This window comes from Pleurodeles waltl, chromosome 3_2 (genome assembly GCF_031143425.1).
Source record: "Pleurodeles waltl isolate 20211129_DDA chromosome 3_2, aPleWal1.hap1.20221129, whole genome shotgun sequence".
Taxonomy (NCBI): Eukaryota; Metazoa; Chordata; class Amphibia; order Caudata; family Salamandridae; genus Pleurodeles; species Pleurodeles waltl.
In genome coordinates, this window is record NC_090441.1 from 32,372,130 (window position 1) to 32,391,806 (window position 19,677).

A 19,677-nucleotide genomic window follows, 5' to 3' on the forward strand; every position below is an offset into this window, starting at 1 on the left:
GCGGGGGTGTCACTGGCGCTTTACAGCGCTCAGCAGCACTCCAAGTGCCTGCAGCTGAGCTCCGTGAAGCCGCGTCCAGGGGCCGGCTGGGAGTTGTGGTCTGGTGATCTGGCATCCCCTTTCGAAAGTTAGAGGTGAAACTACAAGACCCAGAGTGTAGTGCACCTGTGAGTTAAAAGCTGGGCGCAGGTGTGCAGCTACACAGGGCGGCAGGTCTTACCACGCACACTCTCGCTTCCTGCCCCTGTTGAACTTCCTGTTTATTAAAAATAAGAGTTCTGCACTGCGGTTGACCTCTAGAGCCATTTCTTCCACTGTATTGTACTGGCTGCTCTACTTTAACTATTGGGGGAGTATTATAGTAGTGTCCTTGTTCACTCAGGTCTGGAGTAGCCAAAGATTTTTATCTTGTCAAAAGGTATCTCCATTATATTACCCTGGACATCACCCGGAAAACTAGTATAATGATTGTGTTTAACCAAGCATGTTTCTGTTTAACCATGACAGTGTTCACTGATTTGGCTACATTGTCTGTTGTATCAATGCCCACAATTGTGTTTTGCTGCTTTGTCACTATCTATGACATGTTGATCTAAGGAACGTTTTTGGCCTAGTAAGCTCTTTGCAAACATCTGTACCATCTTCACCAGGGACAGGATGAATGTTGCTAGTGAGATTTATGCATTTGCTGTCTTTAATAACATGCTACATGAAGCAAAGACATTTGTTGTTATTACATCTATTATTTTTTGTGACTCTCTACCTGTAACAATTGAAGGAAGTACCTATGCCACCACCAAAACGCAGTCATGAATTGTGTACATAAGGGTGCAGATTGATGAAGCCTGAGTAATAGTGCAAGGTAATATTTTTCTTTTTAGGACAATTGACCCTCACCCCAACAGGTGTCATATTTCATAACTGGGAATGGTGAAAGGAATTTTTATTCCAGTGTGGGTTTCTCAATGAGAGTTCTTTTGAGGGACTTGTTGGCTATCTACTGTCCATAAGGAGATTTATACAAATCCATGTGCAAGTGTGCTATCTTTTTGATTTCCATACATTGAAAGAGGATGGAGGTGGGGCCCTCATCAGTTCAAAATTACCTAGGTACAGACAACAATTTTACGCTCAGGTGACTTGCTTTGGCTGCTCACAATTAGTCAAATATGGTGCCATTTTGGAGTCCCTCTAAGGAAAATCATTATCAGCCCAATTATCAAAGTCATCATAGTCTTTCATTCTATGATAAGGTCAATTGAACTCTGAAACAATACTGTTGATACCAAACAGCACTTAAAATTGGGCATTTTTTGTGAGACTAACAGATTTCCAGCCAGTGGTTCTTTTGTGCAGTCTGCCCCTTTTTGACAATTTTTAAAGTGACATCCTTAAAACCTGTCTGTGGCAAATGCTATGGAAGCACTGACGTGTATTCCGAAACCACAGGTGACATCACAGGACCTGTTGCCAGGATCTTAATCATCAGATTTAGCTCCGTTGGTGTATTCTATTATTGCTTCTTTTGCAAACACAGTACTTTTGGGCGGCTGGTGAAAAGAATGCCAAGAATTGCATCGAAGAACAAGTTACTTACCTTTGGTAATGCCTTATCGGGTAGAGACTATATCTAGGTGCAGATACCCTACCTTAGAATTTTCCCCAAGTGTCAGACTGGATCCAGAAGTGTTTTTGTGAGCAGTGCCCCAGCGCCCGGCAGGTGGCATTGCTCGGCTCCGCATGGTATTGCCGGTGTTGTCCTTAGAGGAAGTGATGTTTGCGGTGCCTATATAGGCACCACCCAGGTGCGCTGGGGTCAGTTTCGTTTCGCAACTTTCCACGCCAGGAGCGTGGAGCCATGAAGAACACTGACCACTGGTGGGGAAAACTAGAGCCCTGAAAGGGAGGAAGCCCTGTCCCTAGAAATCCGTTCGCTGAGAGGATAGGTGGTTTGGTAAGGAATGTGTAGCTAGATATAGTCTCTACCAAAGGTAAGTAACTTGTTCATCTGATGGAGACTTCTTGCCGCAGATTCCTTACCTTAGAATAGATGCCCAAGCAATACTATCCCTGGAGGTGGGTCTGCGGACCAATTGAAATGCCCTTCCTGAATGACCTGACTGTCCAGGCAGTAGTGTTTTGTGAACATGTGCAATGAGGCCCACGTTGCTGCCTTGCAGATGTCCAGGAAAGGAACGACACGTGCCAACGCTGTCGTCGCTGCTTTAGCTCTGGTGGAATGAGCTCGCAAGCACTCAGGGGGCTGCTTCTTGGCCAATGCGTAGCAGATCTTAATAAAGAAGACAATCCATCTGGAAATAGTCCGCTTCTGCACAGCCCGTTCTTTCTTCGCTCCGACATACCTCACAAAGAGTTTACCGACCATCCGAAATTCTTGTGTGAGGTCAAAGTAGAATGACAATGCTTTTTGGGTGAATCGCTCCTCCCTGGAGGGATGAGGGAGAGCGTAATTAATAGGCAGGGGGATGGATTGACGTATGTCAAAAGAAGTAACCACTGTTGATAGAAAGGAAGCTCTTGTACAAAGCACCAGTTTGTGTTAATAGGTGGTGAGGTAAGGAGGCTTGGATGATAAAGCCTGAAGCTTGCTGACTCTGCGGACAGATGTTACTGCTCAAGGAAGGTCGTCTTGATAGTCAGTAGTCTGAGAGGGCAATTATGAAGTGGCTTAAAGGGAGCGTGCATCAGAAATGTCAAGATAAGTATAAGGTCCCACTGAGGCATGATGAATGGAGAACGGGGGAAGATGCTGAAGACCTTTCAAGAATCTAAGTACAACGGACCTGAAGAGGGATGGCTGATCAGGCAACTGCAAGAAAAAAAGCAGATGTAGCAGAAAGATAGCCTTTAAGAAAGCCCAGAGCAGACCCCTGCCGGGCAAGAGAGAGAATGAAAAGGACTGGAGAAAGGAGAGCAGAAAGTGGTTCAATTTGTTTTTTTGAACACCATGCCACAAATTTTGCTTACAGGAGGCATATACCATCTTGGTGGAGGGACGCCGGGCTGCCAAGAAGACTTTGGGACGAAGGTCAAAAGCTGTCAAATGACACCGCTCAATCTCCACGCAAGAAGACTAAGGCTGGACAAGCTTGGGTGGACGATCCTCCCCTGCTGCTCTGACAGAAGATCCTCAAGAATGGGCAGACTGATTGGAGAATCGATGGCCATGCTCAAGAGCTCGGGATACCAGAGTCTCCGTGCCCAGTCCAAAGCCACAAGGATGACATGGGCCTGATCGTTCTTGATCTCCTTGAGAACGCTGGGCAGGAGTGCTATTGGTGGAAAGTTGTACAAAAGACCTGAGCTCCACTCGAGATGAAAAGCATCTCTGAGCGAGAGCGGCCCTGGAAACTCCAGCGTGCAAAACGTCTGACATTGCACAAAACTTCTGACATTGTGTGTTCTCAGCAGACAGGAACAGATCTAATCAAGGCTCTCCCCACTTCTGATAGACACCTTGAACCACCTCCGGGTGAAAACACCATTTGTGATCTGCTAGGCATCTTCAGCGGAGTGTGTTCTCTCTGGTGTTCAAAGAGCACACCAGGTGTTGAACCAACAAGGAAATTAACTGACTTGCCAGCCATGTCCAAAGACGCAGGGCCTCTTGACAAAGGGTCCACAACCTTACCCTGCCCTCTTTACTGCAGTACCACATGGTGGTGATGTTGTCCATGAACACATGCACTAGCCTTCCCTTGATGGAGAGTAGAAAGACTTTCAATGCAAGTCGGATCGCTCAGGATCCAACAGGTTGATGTGGAGTCTAGATAACGCTGGAGATCAGTCATCTGATTACCACCCTTCCCAGATGGCTGCCCCATCATAAGAGTGACACATCTGTCATTACTGTCAGATTTGGTTGGGGAAAGGAGAAGGGTCGCCTGTGACTTAACTAGGATTCGTAAGTCACCACTGCAGGTCTTTTGCAGATCCCTGTGAGAGCTGGACCATGTAGGAGAGATTCTCCTGATGCTGCGCCCACTGGAACTTCAGGTTCCACTGCAGAGCCTGCATATGCCAGCGGACATGCATTATCAGCAGGATGCAGAAGGCCATGTGTTCATGTAGGCTCAGAGTCGGTCTCCAGGGTACAGGCTGAAATATTGGAATCATAGCCTGATTATCGTGGACTCGCTGTTCGGGAGGATAAGCCTGAAATTGCACTGTGTCCAGAACAGCTCCAATGAAGGGGAGTGCGGTGTGACTTCGGCATATTGATAGTAACCCCCAGCGAGTGCAAGAGGTTTGCCGTAGCCTGGAGGTGGGAGACAACAGCCTGGAATGACTCCGCCTTCAACAGACAGCCGTCGAGATAGAGGAAGAATGTCAACCCTGATTTTCACAGATGAGTGGCAAACACATTAAGGTCCCATGGAGGCATAACAAACGTTTTCAGCAGGAACATGTGTTGACGACCTGCTAGAAAACATGTCACAACAGGTGACCTAAACACAGAGGGTTGATCCGAAAATCTCAAGAAAGGCAATATGGCCAAATGATACCCTTTAACTGTGCCCACGGCAAGGCCTTGCCAGGCTAACAAACAACAATACTTAGGACAAGGGTGCAGACAGTGGATCAATCTGTTTCGCAGCGCACCAAGCCACAAACTTGTCTCAGCGACATGTGTCTATGGTCTTTGTCGATGGAGACCTGGCTGCCAGGATGCCCTCACATACTTTGAGATGGAGACCAAAGACTCAACTGCTACCACTTAATCTCCACGCATGAAGGTAAAGTGTGTGCAAGTTCAGTTGTATGACCCTGCCCTGTTGCTGCGACAGGAGATAGTCACGCAGGGTCAGCCTGATCTGAGGACCAATGCCTATGCTCAGGAGTCTGGGACACCTGACTCTCCATGCCCAATTCAGAGCCACTAGGATGACTTGGGAAAGTCTGTCTTGATCCGTTTCAGAACTGAGGGCAGAAGTGGTATTCGTGGAAAGATGTAAAAGAGTCTCAAGACTCACTGAAGATGAAATGCGTGTACGAACAAGCACCGCCCTGGAAACACCAACATCCATAAGTATTGACACTGCGTTCTCGGCGGTGGTGAGTAGGTCTAATCAAGGTTCTCCTCAGTCGCTGGGGAGACATTGCACCACCTCCAGATGGAGATGCCATTCATGGTCTACAAGGCATCGACAGCTGAGTTAATCCAACCTAACTTTGAGAGAGCCCACCAGCTGTTGTACGACCAGGAAAATGTCCTGTTGGTCTAGCCATTTCCTAAGGCGCAGGGCCTACTGGCACAGGGTTCATGACCCAACTCTGCCCTGTTTGTTGCAGTACCACATGGCGGTAGTGTTGTACGTGAACACTTGAACTAGCCTCCCCCCTGACAGAGGGGATGAAGGCTTTCCATGACAAGCAAATCACTCAACTCCAACAAGACCTCTGACCAGGTCGGAGAGATTCCTCTGGTGATGCCCCCACTGGGACTTCAGGTCCCACTGCAGAGCCCATGCCACCAGGATGCAGGATGCCAGGAGACACACCAGCCTCAGAGCCAGTCTCACTGAAATCCAGGATAGAGGCTGGAACATCAGATCCATGGCCTGAATATCCTGTGCCCAGAATGGCTCAGATGAAAGGGAGCATCTGAGAGGGAGTCAGGTGCATCTTTGGCACACCTATAGCGAACCCCAGCAAATTCAAGAATTTTGCCATCGCCTGGAGGTGGGAGACGACTGCCTGGGGCAAGCCTGTCTTCAGCAGCCAATGGTCAAGGTAGGGGAAAACTGGAATCCCGGACGTCCACAGACAGCGTGTTTGTGGCCAACTGTGAACTGCAAGTAACGTCTGTGGCCCAGCAGGACAATGATGTGCACATAGAAATCCTGCAACTCCAATGCTACCATCCAGTCTCCTGGGTCCAGGGCAGACGGGACCTGAGCTAACATGAGCATTTTGAACTTCTCTTTGTTAGGAAGAAATTGAAAGGGCTCAGGTTTAGAATAGGATAAAGGCCTCAGTCCTTTTTTGTTCACCAGAATGTAGGGGGAATAGCAATCCCGACCTACTTCTGGTATCAGCACCCTCTCTATGGTTCCCTTGTTGAAGAGAGCGGTCACTTCCTGGCAGAGAAGGGATAGGTGATCCTCTGCCAGCCCGTCATAAGTTGGTGGCCAGGGGTGGAAGGTTAGTCACGAACGGGAGGGAGTAGCTCCTTCACATGATCTGCAAAACGCACCTGTCCAATTTTATGGTCTGCCAATGTGGTAGGTTATGGGGAATCCTGCCACGAACAGGGTGCACATGATGGTAGGAAGGCAGATTAACAGAGTTTGGAAGTTGCGACTGCCGGACAGTGGTGGACTGAGCCAACCGCTGGCTGTCCAACTCACGGGTCTGTAGGGACAGCGCACTCTGCCACGCAGAGGCTTGGAAGGATGCCCAGTGACAGAACTGTAGTTAGGTCTAAGGCAGACCTCTCTCCAACCAGATCTGACAGTAGTGACGGATGTGTCACTCCTTTGATGGGGCAGTCATCTGTGACTGGGAAGGTAAAGGCGCATTTGGAAGCCCCTTCCGTGGCCACAAAAGGAGCAAAAGGAGGATTGTGGGTGACGAGGGGCCATGGAAAGGCCCAAGGACCTGTCCGTAGCTATGCTGTCCCACAGCGCAGCAGCACTGAATCCGCCTGGTCTCTGAAGAGACAGGAGCCATCAAATGGCATGTACAGAAGTGTACATAAGTGAAGATTAGACACCCAAAGAATAGCCAGTCGTCCTCAGCCAGGCGTGGCACCTTAAAGCCACCGTTGGCTAAACTGCTCTGTGCAGTGAGTCAGTCGTATCCAGTCCACAACGGATAGTGTTCGCTGCATCACTCCCATCAGCAACAGCCTGGGAGAGTACTGCCCGGGCCTCCTCTGGGACAGATTGCACCACCTGTACAACCGTATCCAACAGAGTGTGGTGATAGCAGCTCAAAAGGCATGCGGCGTTCACGGACTGCAGAGCCAGGCTGGTGGAAGAAAACATCTTGGATTCCCTATCTGGGGGGTGCAGTAGGGAATGTGCCAGGATTAACATGGGACACAGAGACTTGGACCACCAAGCTGTATGGGGTAGGGTGTTGTGTGAGGAAGTTTGGGTCCCATTGAGCGGGGCGGAAGAGGAGGGCAATCATCCTATTCACAGTGCTGGGTTTGGACCATGTCCCAAAAGGACTACTGTGAGGGCCTCGTTGAACAGTAGTAGCAGCTCTCTGAGGGAGACTCCCTGTTGCAACACCTGCGTCAAAATGTTAGTCTTGACTGCCACCAAGGGCAAAGTGTGGTTCAAGACCTCTGCCACCCTCCACACCACCATTGCACTCCCTCCTCCATAGCCATGATGGGGGAAAGCGTACTAGTATCTGGAGAAGTATCCAGCCCACTGACTTTACCCAGATCCTCACACCAGTTCATGGTAGGGTCTTCACAATGCTGGTATTCTTCAGGGTCCAGAGACCCCTCCCGGAGTCCTAGCCCACAGAAATAGGGGTGAGGCTCTGGCCAGGAAGGCATGGTTCTAGTCGGTGCTGTAGGTGGCGTCGGATGAGGCCCTTCCGGCTCTGTGTTGGAGTCAGGGATTAGGATTGGGATAGCGCTACTGGTAGCGTTGACATCGGGACCATTGCTGGGGAAGGTAGACATTGCACGACTGGTGAGATTGGATCGAGGGGCCCAACAGGTGCAGAGGCCAGAGCTGTCGGTGCAAACAAAACCAGAAGAGGCCCATTCCACCCACTCGGGGTCCAAAGGCGCACCAGAGGGAACGGGCTGCCCAAATGTGAGGCGCATGGGCTCATGAAAAAAACTTCTGGATCGCGCTGACATCTCATTAACATCCTATGGTAAGAAATCTGCAGCTAGAAGAGACGCAGAGCCTCACAGAACTCTTTAATTTGGTTGGGGGTTGCCTTGGCTCCTGGAAACGTAGGGAGGCACGGAGACAGCCCAGGCACTGGCTCTACTGAGGAGCCAGGACTAGATGTAAAAAGCTCCCATGTCTTGTTGGCCGGCAGACAAAGTGAAGTTGAAGACCACTTTGATGACTTCTTTTTCCGTTACCGTCCCTGGGATCTTCCTCCCGATTGGGATCTGGGTCATCACAGAGTTGCATGTTGTGCTGCCCGGAGCTGGAGTGATCGCTCCCTCAAGGACTTCGGGTTTATGGTGTGGCAATCAGTGCAGGCCTTTGGGTTATGGTTATGCTCGAGGCACCAGAAGATGTGGGTTTGCCACTGACATCTTTCGATGATAGGCGCCCGCCTTCCTAGATGACATCCCTGCCAACCAGGGGGAAAAACTTGAAAAATCGCCAACAAAACAAAAAAGACAGTTTGTCAAAGAGTGAATAAAGGGTAGCTCTTCTCTGGATCTGCACTGACTGGCACAGAAAGAAACTGAAGTCAGCACGCCTGGGTGGCGCCTATATAGAAACCATGAACGGCTCTTCTGACGTGAACGACGCCAAGCGGAGCCAAATGATACCATCTACCAGCACGCAGAGGTACTGCTCATGAAAAATAAAATCTGGATCCAGTCTGATGCCTGATTAAAATTCTAAGGTAGGAAATCTGCAACTAGGAATCTCTATCAGATTACCTATCTGGGTCAAAGCTGCCAATATGTATCTTTCTAGAAATCTCCATCATAATGTTTTGCTTAGGTAGGCCCACCGGAAACTGTGAAGTAATTTAAAATACTTACTAAATGGATTTACAAAAAACTTCAGTTTGAGTAGATTAGCAGGATGAATGAAAAGCTCCTCGGGACGGCAGCTTTTCGAGACTAGTTGTTGGCTCACATGAAAAGCCGGAGTCCTCTGGCACAGGGGAACAATGCTTATGGTGCTATGGAACCCAAACATATTCTCAAGCAAGGCAGGCGTCTGGTGAGCAAATGACCTCTAACTGGAAGCTTTCCTCTTCTTGTGGTATCTAGATATGGCCCCGGATGGTGATCTGCACTTCGTCATGACATGCCTATGTTAAAAATATTTTTATTATTTACTTTCTTACTTCCTGTGGTTTTTGAGTGCATAAACATCAACTTATTACAAAAGGAAGGGAAGCGTCCCCCTCCAACCACCATATACAAGAGGAATGAGACTTGAACACAATAAAAAATGTTAAAGTCATACTGATAGCTGGTCTTACTGTGTTTTCCTGATCCAGTCTCATACCTGTGGAAAATATAAAGATGAGGAATCTGCAAGGAGAAATATCCGTCATTATCACAGCATTTTCTCTGAATACCTTGCTCAACCTTTTTGCACCTTCCTTTTCTGCCCTTCAGTTCATATTGGGCATTTCTTGACAAACGGGGCAGTTTTTCACAGGATGGCTATCAGGAAAATAAATTATGCATAAAGTGTTTCCTTTTGTCTTTCCTTTTTTTCTTTTTTTCATGGGATGGGCACTAGTTAAAAAGTGTCAGCATGGTGACTGAAGAGGAAACAAGAAAAACTGTCTTGGAAGCCTAATAGACAGCAAAAAGGTGTCAGACGAAGCAAAATAAACCTGCCTCATAGTTTTTCTTTAAAAGAAAATAAAAAAAACAACAAGATATGAGCTAGATCTTTGTTCCATACAGCTGTAGAATAAACTGAGTGCTGTCATTAAGATACAATCTGGACAAACAAGCTGTCTACGAGAGGCACTGTCTAAATGTTTTACTATAAGCTATTGACTTTTCTTTCTTTTTTACTTTTTAAAAGGAAAAAAGAAAAGAAATATGTTCTACGTTTAAAAAGATGCTTAGTCATTTGTCATAACAACTATATTGTGAAAGATATTTCTCTTTATAGTAAATGTTCCAGCATCCTCCAAATAGGTGGATATATCATAGGTTTCATGATATGTAACAAATAATTGATAAATAAGTCCAAATCAAAGTACCTTTGTATTTCTGGAACTGTCATGCTATCAAACTTCTCAAACTCAGCTTCTGTAAAGAGTCGGTAACACATTCCACTGTCTTCTCGCCCAGCTCGGCCAGTTCGCTGCCAGGCTTGGGCTTTTGACACTCGCTGCACAGCTAAAACTTCAAGACCACTTCCTAGGGAAAGAAATCACCTTCTCAACAAAAACCATGATAGAAATATTCAAGTTTATTAGCACCTTTACTGAAAACCACAACACTCCAATGTGACACAGGGTTGGTTTAACAGTTGAAGCTGCAGCAAAACAGCAAAAAGTAATGCAATAAAAGGAAAATAGCAGGTAGAAAGGGATTGTGTAGAAGATTGCTTGTAACTGCGTTTTGTAAAGTCCTTTACGTTCTCAAAGATGGCGACTTAATTGCTTAGAAAGGTGACTTTACACTTCCCCCAAAAAATAAAAGGAAAAAAAGGTTTTAATCAAATGCCAATGACAAGTTGCGAGGAAAGACCATTCAATACAATGGGCTATCATAGGGGAAATAACTTTATTTCCCTGTCTTCTTAGTCTATATGTCCCTCTTTGGCCCAGCAACCATTGGCCGATCAATAGGAGCAAAAGTTACCTTTAAAGATACACATACTGCTCTGTTAGGGATTTTCTACATTTTGCTGTGCCACTCCCTCACTTGATGAACTTGCTTTTAAGTTTGCTTCTGTGTGAACCTTTAAAACATATCGGGATCAGACACTGCTAACAGGTTATTAAAGGTGTTGGAAGTTACTTGAAGTTACAACAGGGGCCAGGAATACCAGGATTGGAGAGCAGGCAGGAACAGCAAACAATATGCGACATGCCATTAGTCAGAGATCGATCAAAGAGGACAGTGAATTTTTGGGTGAATTTGTAAAAATAATAAAAATACAAGTGACAAAGGAGTATGATTGAGATAGGTGTGTTGGGTTTATATTATTTTTAAAAATTTCAACAGCCTGCACGTGTTATTTTAGGCCAATTAAGTTAGCTTATTATGAACGCATGGTTGTATCAGCTTTACAAACTGTAAAAAACATTTCAAAGGAGATTTGTATTTACTTTCTGGTGTTACTGTCACATCCTACAAGTTCTGAATGTTCAAATGTGTCTTTTCTATTCAAATCACCTATTACTAACAACAAGTCAAAGATTTACTTAATCACAAATAAATGATTTCCTCTAAAACCTATGGGATTCATGGTACACCTTAAAGGTCAGGCCCCTTTATCGAACATATATATGGATCTATTATGCCAGCTACTTTGAGTGATTTATGCTAGGATCCACAAACAAGCAGAGCTGTTTTTCTTTCCACATTTATGGTGTTTGAATTCTTTTGCGCAGCTTGGGCTCCACGTTCTAGTGTTCCCTTGGTTGCAGGTATCTTCAGATGATTTACCCCTTGGGGTTTGCCAAGATTTAAGTGCTTTTCTGAATTTGATGAATTTTTCCTCTGCACAGATGGAAATTTGATATCTGTCCCACCTACAGAGAATGCCTGACACCACACCACATTCCCACAATTGTTTTCTTGCTGCATGTTTGGGCAACTGTTTTGTGGTGAATGTTTGATCAAAGGGGATATGTAAAGATATAGAAAGGATTTCTTTCCTATAGACATTGATACATGAGGACGTGTAGGAATTTGAGAATTGTGACTGTAGTTTTGAATTTGATTTGCTACTCACCTTTAAGCCACACATTTTTTAGGTGCCCATTCCAGCTTTAGCAGCCAATACTACCCATTTCTGCTCTGGCAGTCAACACTGCCTGAAGACAAAATCTCCAGATGTTCTCCATCAACTAAAACCCTTCCATGACATAATCAAAACCTTGTGCCATTGCCTTTTCTGTCTGATCACTCTTGGCAGTTTGTTCCTGAATGTCAATGAGCCCATACCTTCCCCTTACTCTACACTAGCGCCAGTGAAAACATTTCCAGGCTTTGCACTCTACTACCATCTCTGAATACTCATGCACATCCACAAATTGACCCAAAGAGCTTCCTATTAATAATAAAAACTGCACCTGCTCTAGAAGCTCAAACCATGTAAGCTCTCATCCAAATTAAGAACTGACATTGAAAATCCAACAACTTTAAACACTGGCATGAGGCAATTGTTCCCTTGGTACTTTTCTTAAAGTAACTCTACTTTTTCAAAAACTACATCACACCACATCAAACACCTCATCAAAGGGCTCTGTTTAGCAGCTTGCATTTCACCTTCGATCTCTTCTGTACCCTTTTTAAAGTGGTTCATCCAACATCGATCATCCTTTTGCCACCAAAACACAGCTGAATTAGATATTGCTAAAACAAGAATCTTAGGACAGGAATATTCCCTGCAAAACTAGTAAACACGTGTGTGTTCCTGGTAAGTTTTCCAATTTTATTTTGGTCTCAACTTACAAAACCACTGTGTGTGTGCTTCAAGAGCTGCTGTAGCTTGTACTGTAAAGTGCAGTGACTAAGAGGGATGCATCAAGCAGGTCTCCAGTGGAGAGTGGGACTACTGCCCCCTCACCAGATGTTTAGGTATTGATAGGGGTGGCAGTGGGAACTGTTAGTAGGACAGGCCTTTTTCCCACTATCTAGAGAGGTGAGTGGTCTACCATCCTCAGTTGTGTAAACTGTGTATTCAGTTGCGTGCATCTGTATCTTACACAACATCCCTCCATGTTTAAGCGTAGTGTGTTCGTGGCTGCTAAGTGCATACCTTCAGTGTGTAGAAAAAGGTAGAAAAGTTCGAGGAGTATCTGTGCCAGGTTAGTGAATGGAATCTAAAAAATTAATTTTGATTCCACTGTTCGGATGGCGGTAATATTGCAGATGGACTACATGGTTTGAAAAATCATGACTCGGACCTTGCGTTTTGTTGGTTAATGAAATTATTGGGTGCGGACGAGCAGGGGGCAGTGGTGTCTCTGAAGTGTAAGACGTTACCTGGGCTTGTTCTGGCTTTCGTTTCCCCTGAGGTGTCATAGGAAAAATTTGGCTGACTGGCAAGTGTGAAGGCTGTCCCCTCCTTTGTGTCTGTTAATCGCTTACCTGGACACGTTGCTGACATTTCTGTGCCCCAGCATGGCTGTACGTCTCATACATTCCCATACTACCAATACTGTTTAGCCCCCACATAGCTGTGCTACTTCATCATGTGATTGCCCATGCTGCCGACTTCGTTGGGGCTCAAAGCAGTGGGCTGTTTCATCACTTGAGAGCCCATGGAGGGAACATGATCTCACTGTGACCCAGTATGGGGCATGGCTAACCGATCTACAACCTCCACTGCTTGTAAGGACTGAACACTTCAGTATTGGCTCTCAAGAAGGTGTCCCAGTGAGAGTCATCTGGTACTTATTTAAACTTTTCTAACAAGCTGTTATCAAACCATGTACCTTGCTGCTTTCTCCGATAACTTCCACATAGAAGCTTTAAAAAAATGTCTGTTATTTGGTTGTTTTTGCGTAGGTTAAAAAACAAATTTTGTGCATGCCAGCAACTGATACTGAGAGCACTTGCCAATGGTTATTGAACAAGACAAACTGTCTCCCAAGACAGTGGTGGTCTAGAGTCCCGATTGTGAAAATCTAATTTAGTAAAACAACAGAGCCTAGCAGTCTAAAAAGTTACTGGTGGCAGTCAATACTAAACCACTCTTTAAAGTGAGAGTGGACTTGCCATTAAACTTTGTCATGAGCCCTGGTTTCTGTGGATGACTGTCACTAACTGGTGGGTAATTGCTTTTCCAGCCAACAAAATGTGTTTTTTACAGCCAGAAGATGCTAACACGAATGTGCTACACTGGCCATTTAACCCATTATGTTATTTATTTTCATGTCAAGAAATGAGGGTCAGTAAAGTCAAGTTTCAGGGGATAATATACACTGTGAAAGTTTAAATTACCAATAGGAAACCACAATAATTTTGGGTCAAGCATAGGACGAATGGCATACCATGAAATGTAGCGTTACACAGACTGGATACACAGGGGATTAGATGGTGAAGCACCAGTATGTCACTTTCAGATGTAACTTGCCAATCATGATGATATTTTATAGCTACGCTGTTTACCCTGAGGTTCCCACTACTTTAGAAACAAGACATGTTACTACTAAATACGTTTCCTTGAATACACCATGTCACAGTTTTGAAGATCAACAAGAACAATCCAAGCAACAACTCCAGTTTTCAAATTCACTGTGAGAAAACAGTTATGAACATGATACCCACCACAGGTAAGATGAAGAGTGCTTGAAGGCCCTGAAAATTGATCGCTAGGCAGGTCGGGTGGAAAGGGAAGAGGGCGGGATTATTGCAGCACAATATAAATACAGTTCACCTTAGCATGTTGTCTTAGAATACCTCATTTGAATAACAGTACTTATACCACTGAAACAGCTTCATCCAGCCTTAAGTTGGGATATATTTCAGACCAGCATCTCAGTATTCAAAAAGACTGAGAAGGGTGGTTGTTCTTGACCTCATTATTTTTCTGAAACTAGAAATTTGTGAGCAGAGTCAGGCCTGAAAAACAGTAAATCTTTCTCCTTGTTTCAGTCTCAACCTCTTAAAACATCACATCCTTGAGATTTTCTTCTTTCACTTTCATTTTACAGACCACAGCATTGTTCTGGTTCTGGCAAGCTACCACACAGGATTTATTTCAGCTGGTCCCACTCTAAGCCAAACAACCTCACTGCAGCTAGGGAGGACAAAAGGAGCCGTACCACAACCCCTGAGCACGATGGCCCGCATGGTGTGCAGGTGGCTCCATCGGCAACCCCAGCCCCAAGCATGACATAAACACAGTTTTGCAGGGTATCTGCAATAAACGTTATGAAATGTTGCAAACAAAATATGTAGATTTGTGTAAGGAAATGCCTCCTTGGCATGGTTGCCCCCTGACTTTTTGCCTTTGCTGATGCTATGTTTACAATTGAAAGTGTGCTGAGGCCTGCTAACCAGGCCCCAGCACCAGTGTTCTTTCCCTAACCTGTACTTTTGTATCCACAATTGGCAGACCCTGGCATCCAGATAAGTCCCTTGTAACTGGTACTTCTAGTACCAAGGGCCCTGATGCCAAGGAAGGTCTCTAAGGGCTGCAGCATGTCTTATGCCACCCTGGAGACCTCTCACTCAGCACAGACACACTGCTTGCCAGCTTGTGTGTGCTAGTGAGGACAAAACGAGTAAGTCGACATGGCACTCCCCTCAGGGTGCCATGCCAGCCTCTCCCTGCCTATGCAAGTATAGGTCAGTCACCCCTCTAGCAGGCCTTACAGCCCTAAGGCAGGGTGCACTATACCATAGGTGAGGGTACCAGTGCATGAGCATGGTACCCCTACAGTGTCTAAACAAAACCTTAGACATTGTAAGTGCAGGGTAGCCATAAGAGTATATGGTCTGGGAGTTTGTCAAACACGAACTCCACAGCACCATAATGGCTACACTGAAAACTGGGAAGTTTGGTATCAAACTTCTCAGCACAATAAATGCACACTGATGCCAGTGTACATTTTATTGCAAAATACACCCCAGAGGGCACCTTAGAGGTGCCCCCTGAAACTTAACCGACTATCTGTGTAGGCTGACTAGTTCCAGCAGCCTGCCACACTAGAGACATGTTGCTGGCCCCATGGGGAGAGTGCCTTTGTCACTCTGAGGCCAGTAACAAAGCCTGCACTGGGTGGAGATGCTAACACCTCCCCCAGGCAGGAGCTGTAACACCTGGCGGTGAGCCTCAAAGGCTCACCCCTTTGTCACAGCACTGCAGGACACTCCAGCTAGTGGAGTTGCCCGCCCCCTCCGGCCCCGGCCCCCACTTTTGGCGGCAAGGCCGGAGAAAATAATGAGAATAACAAGGAGGAGTCACTGGCCAGTCAGGACAGCCCCTAAGGTGTCCTGAGCTGAGGTGACTCTAACTTTTAGAAATCCTCCATCTTGCAGATGGAGGATTCCCCCAATAGGGTTAGGATTGTGACCCCCTCCCCTTGGGAGGAGGCACAAAGAGGGTGTACCCACCCTCAGGGCTAGTAGCCATTGGCTACTAACCCCCCAGACCTAAACACGCCCTTAAATTTAGTATTTAAGGGCTACCCTGAACCCTAGAAAATTAGATTCCTGCAACAACAAGAAGAAGGACTGCCCAGCTGAAAACCCCTGCAGAGGAAGACCAGAAGACAACAACTGCCTTGGCTCCAGAAACTCACCGGCCTGTCTCCTGCCTTCCAAAGAACTCTGCTCCAGCGACGCCTTCCAAAGGGACCAGCGACCTCTGAATCCTCTGAGGACTGCCCTGCTTCGACGACGACAAGAAACTCCCGAGGACAGCGGACCTGCTCCAAAAAGACTGCAACTTTGTTTCAAGAAGCAGCTCTAAAGAACCCTGCAACTCCCCGCAAGAAGCGTGAGACTTGCAACACTGCACCCGGCGACCCCGACTCGGCTGGTGGAGAACCAACACCTCAGGGAGGACCCCCGGACTACTCTACGACTGTGAGTACCAAAACCTGTCCCCCCTGAGCCCCCATAGCGCCGCCTGCAGAGGGAATCCCGAGGCTTCCCCTGACCGCGACTCTCTGAAACCTAAGTCCCGACGCCTGGAAAAGACCCTGCACCCGCAGCCCCCAGGACCTGAAGGACCGGACTTTCACTGCAGAAGTGACCCCCAGGAGTCCCTCTCCCTTGCCCAAGTGGAGGTTTCCCCGAGGAAGCCCCCCCTTGCCTGCCTGCAGCGCTGAAGAGATCCCTTGATCTCTCATTGACTTACATTGTGAACCCGACGCTTGTTCTAACACTGCACCCGGCCGCCCCCGCGCCGCTGAGGGTGAAATTTCTGTGTGGGCTTGTGTCCCCCCCGGTGCCCTACAAAACCCCCCCTGTTCTGCCCTCCGAAGACGCGGGTACTTACCTGCAAGCAGACCGGAACCGGGGCACCCCCTTCTCTCCATTCTAGCCTATGCGTTTTGGGCACCACGTTGAACTCTGCACCCGACCGGCCCTGAGCTGCTGGTGTGGTAACTTTGGGGTTGCTCTGAACCCCCAACGGTGGGCTACCTTGGACCAAGAACTGAACCCTGTAAGTGTCTTACTTACCTGGTAAACTAACAAAAACTTACCTCCCCCAGGAACTGTGAAAATTGCACTAAGTGTCCACTTTTAAAGTAGCTATTTTTGAATAACTTGAAAAGTATACATGCAATTGAAATGATTCAAAGTTCCTAATGTACTTACCTGCAATACCTTTCAAACAAGATATTACATGTTAAATTTGAACCTGTGGTTCTTAAAATAAACTAAGAAAATATATTTTTCTATAACAAAACCTATTGGCTGGATTTGTCTCTGAGTGTGTGTACCTCATTTATTGTCTATGTGTATGTACAACAAATGCTTAACACTACTCCTTGGATAAGCCTACTGCTCGACCACACTACCACAAAATAGAGCATTAGTATTATCTATTTTTACCACTATTTTACCTCTAAGGGGAACCCTTGGACTCTGTGCATGCTATTCCTTACTTTGAAATAGCACATACAGAGCCAACTTCCTACAATTTGTAACCCAAAAAAGCACATAACTCAAATGAGCTCAAAAAAAGTTTTCCTATTTCTCCATTGTGTCCTGATCTTCGACATAGGGCATCCAGTAGTTCTTACCTGGGTTGTACTTCTTTGCTTTAACCATGCCAGTATCAATGACATATTTTATCCCTGCAATGGTAATAGAGGTTTCAGCAATATTTGTGGAAAGGATCACTTTGCGATGGCCCTGAAGAAAGCAAGAAAAGCAACCATGACGAATTATTATAACCACACGCTCAGATGTTGAATGAAATGTTTTATAAGTTCTTTTCAAAATACTGTAGCTTAATTTGTGTCATGCTATAGAAATGTGTAAGGGAAACTCACTAGAACACTGAGGAGTGCCAATGGGCTATATTTTCATCCAATCACATTTCTTTAAAATGTTGGTTTAACAAATCAATAAAGGATTATTTGAGACACCAAAAAAGCAACACAGTTAATAGTTAAGAATCAGAACACACAAAAACACATCTACAAAAATGACAGAAACAATCATGTAATCAAAAATGTTTGCTTTTATTTTCTGCACTTACATAGACAGGGCTTTTCAAAGTGAACTTACAAAATCCTGTTTTGTGTACCCTAATCCTACTTTCAAAGAATGATAAAACTGAATGACCCTAATTTAAATGCAGCTGACAAACACTAATCTGGTGAGCTTTTTAAGACCTTTGCTTGGGACCCTGCCCAATCACTGGTTACTCTGACTTTACCTTAAGTGGATGCTGTAAATGATGCCCCCGATTCACGGAGGCCGCTATGGAGTTTTACAGAATTGTGTGCCAGTTTCTGGTGGTCTCTGAATTTTGGAAGGAAGTACTGAGCTTTTTCTCAGAGGTTACTGATGTGCTTCTACCATATGACCCTACTGAGTATCTGGAGATATGAGTCTGGACGAGAAAAACTAACCACACCATACTCTTTGGGTTCTGAGCAATGGCAGTGGCGAAACACCAAATAGACATGGTGTGGAAGTCTGCCTCGGTTCCTTTGCTGTCAGAATAGTATAAGTACTTAATAAGATGGACACACGCTGAGATTACTTCATGGGTGCAATTTTGGGACATCACTCGAATGGCGGATATACCAACTGGGACATGTACATGGATTAACAAGAACCTAAGCCAGATGACTATCCCCCGTGAAGCACAACACAGGGTAATCTTCCGATAACACTTATGTAAAATGAAACAGAGAAAGGTACATGGGTGCAATTAGAACCTCCACTGTCACAGAAGATGGCATGTCGTTTTTTTTACTTCCTGAAGCATAAATGAGATGTGGTAACCTGACCAGGCGGAGTATTTATGGATGTTAAGCCGCCTTACCACCCGCTCAGTGTCCTGTGGAATTAGAGTAGGGTACTCGTCACTGTAATGTTAATTGCTGCTGGACCTGAAGAACAAACTCCTTATTTGGTAGAGATTCTATTTAGCTGCAGATTAACTACCTTAGAATAATCCCTAGGCGTCAGACTGAATTCGGGAATCTTTTGTGAGCAGTACCCCTGCATGCCGTCAGGTGGAGTTTTGAGGTGCGCAGTGCCTATAACAGGCATTACCCCAGCGTGCGGACGTCAGTTTCTTTTCACTACTTTCCTCGTCAGAAGCACAGAGCCACAAAGAACACTGACCACTAGTGCGTGAAACTAGGGCCCTAGAGAGGGAACTTTGAATACGTTCGCAGGGCAGGGGGAATGGCGAGTCAGTAAGAATCTGCGACTAGACAGTCTTTACCAGATAAGGCATTACCAAAAGGTAAGTAACTTGTTCATCTGACAGAGACTTCTAGAGCAGATTCCTTACCTTAGAATAGATACCCAAGCAATAAACGTGGGGCTACGATAAGAATTGAACTGGGTAAAGTGTCTGTCTCAGCAGACCTGACTGTCCAGGCAGTAGTGTTTCGTAAACATGTGCAGGAAACCCAAGTTGCTGCCTGACAGATATGCAGGACGGGTACCCCAATGCAGTGGCCGCAGCCCTGGCTCTGGAGGAATGAGCTTGTAAACCTTCAGAAGGGTGCTTTTTGGCCAATGCATAACAGATTTTGATGCAGAGTACTAACCATCGTGAGATGGTCTGTTTTTGCACTGCCTTAACCTTTTTGGGTCTGACTTACCCCACAAATATCGGATCGTCCACCCACAACTCT

At 45.9% G+C, this 19,677-nt stretch overlaps 1 protein-coding gene across 2 annotated transcripts in view; it reads right to left on the reverse strand.

Moving 5' to 3' along the window:
• Nucleotides 1-19,677, reverse strand: part of DHX33 (DEAH-box helicase 33) — a 200,802-nt gene that overhangs the window by 75,662 nt on the left and 105,463 nt on the right. For both annotated transcript variants that reach the window (XM_069226675.1, XM_069226676.1), the window contains 2 exons: nt 17,596-17,707; nt 9,916-10,075 (listed from right to left, as the gene is read on the reverse strand). In XM_069226675.1, coding sequence (XP_069082776.1) covers nt 9,916-10,075; nt 17,596-17,707 — 272 coding nt within the window. The remainder of the gene's footprint in view (nt 1-9,915; nt 10,076-17,595; nt 17,708-19,677) is intronic.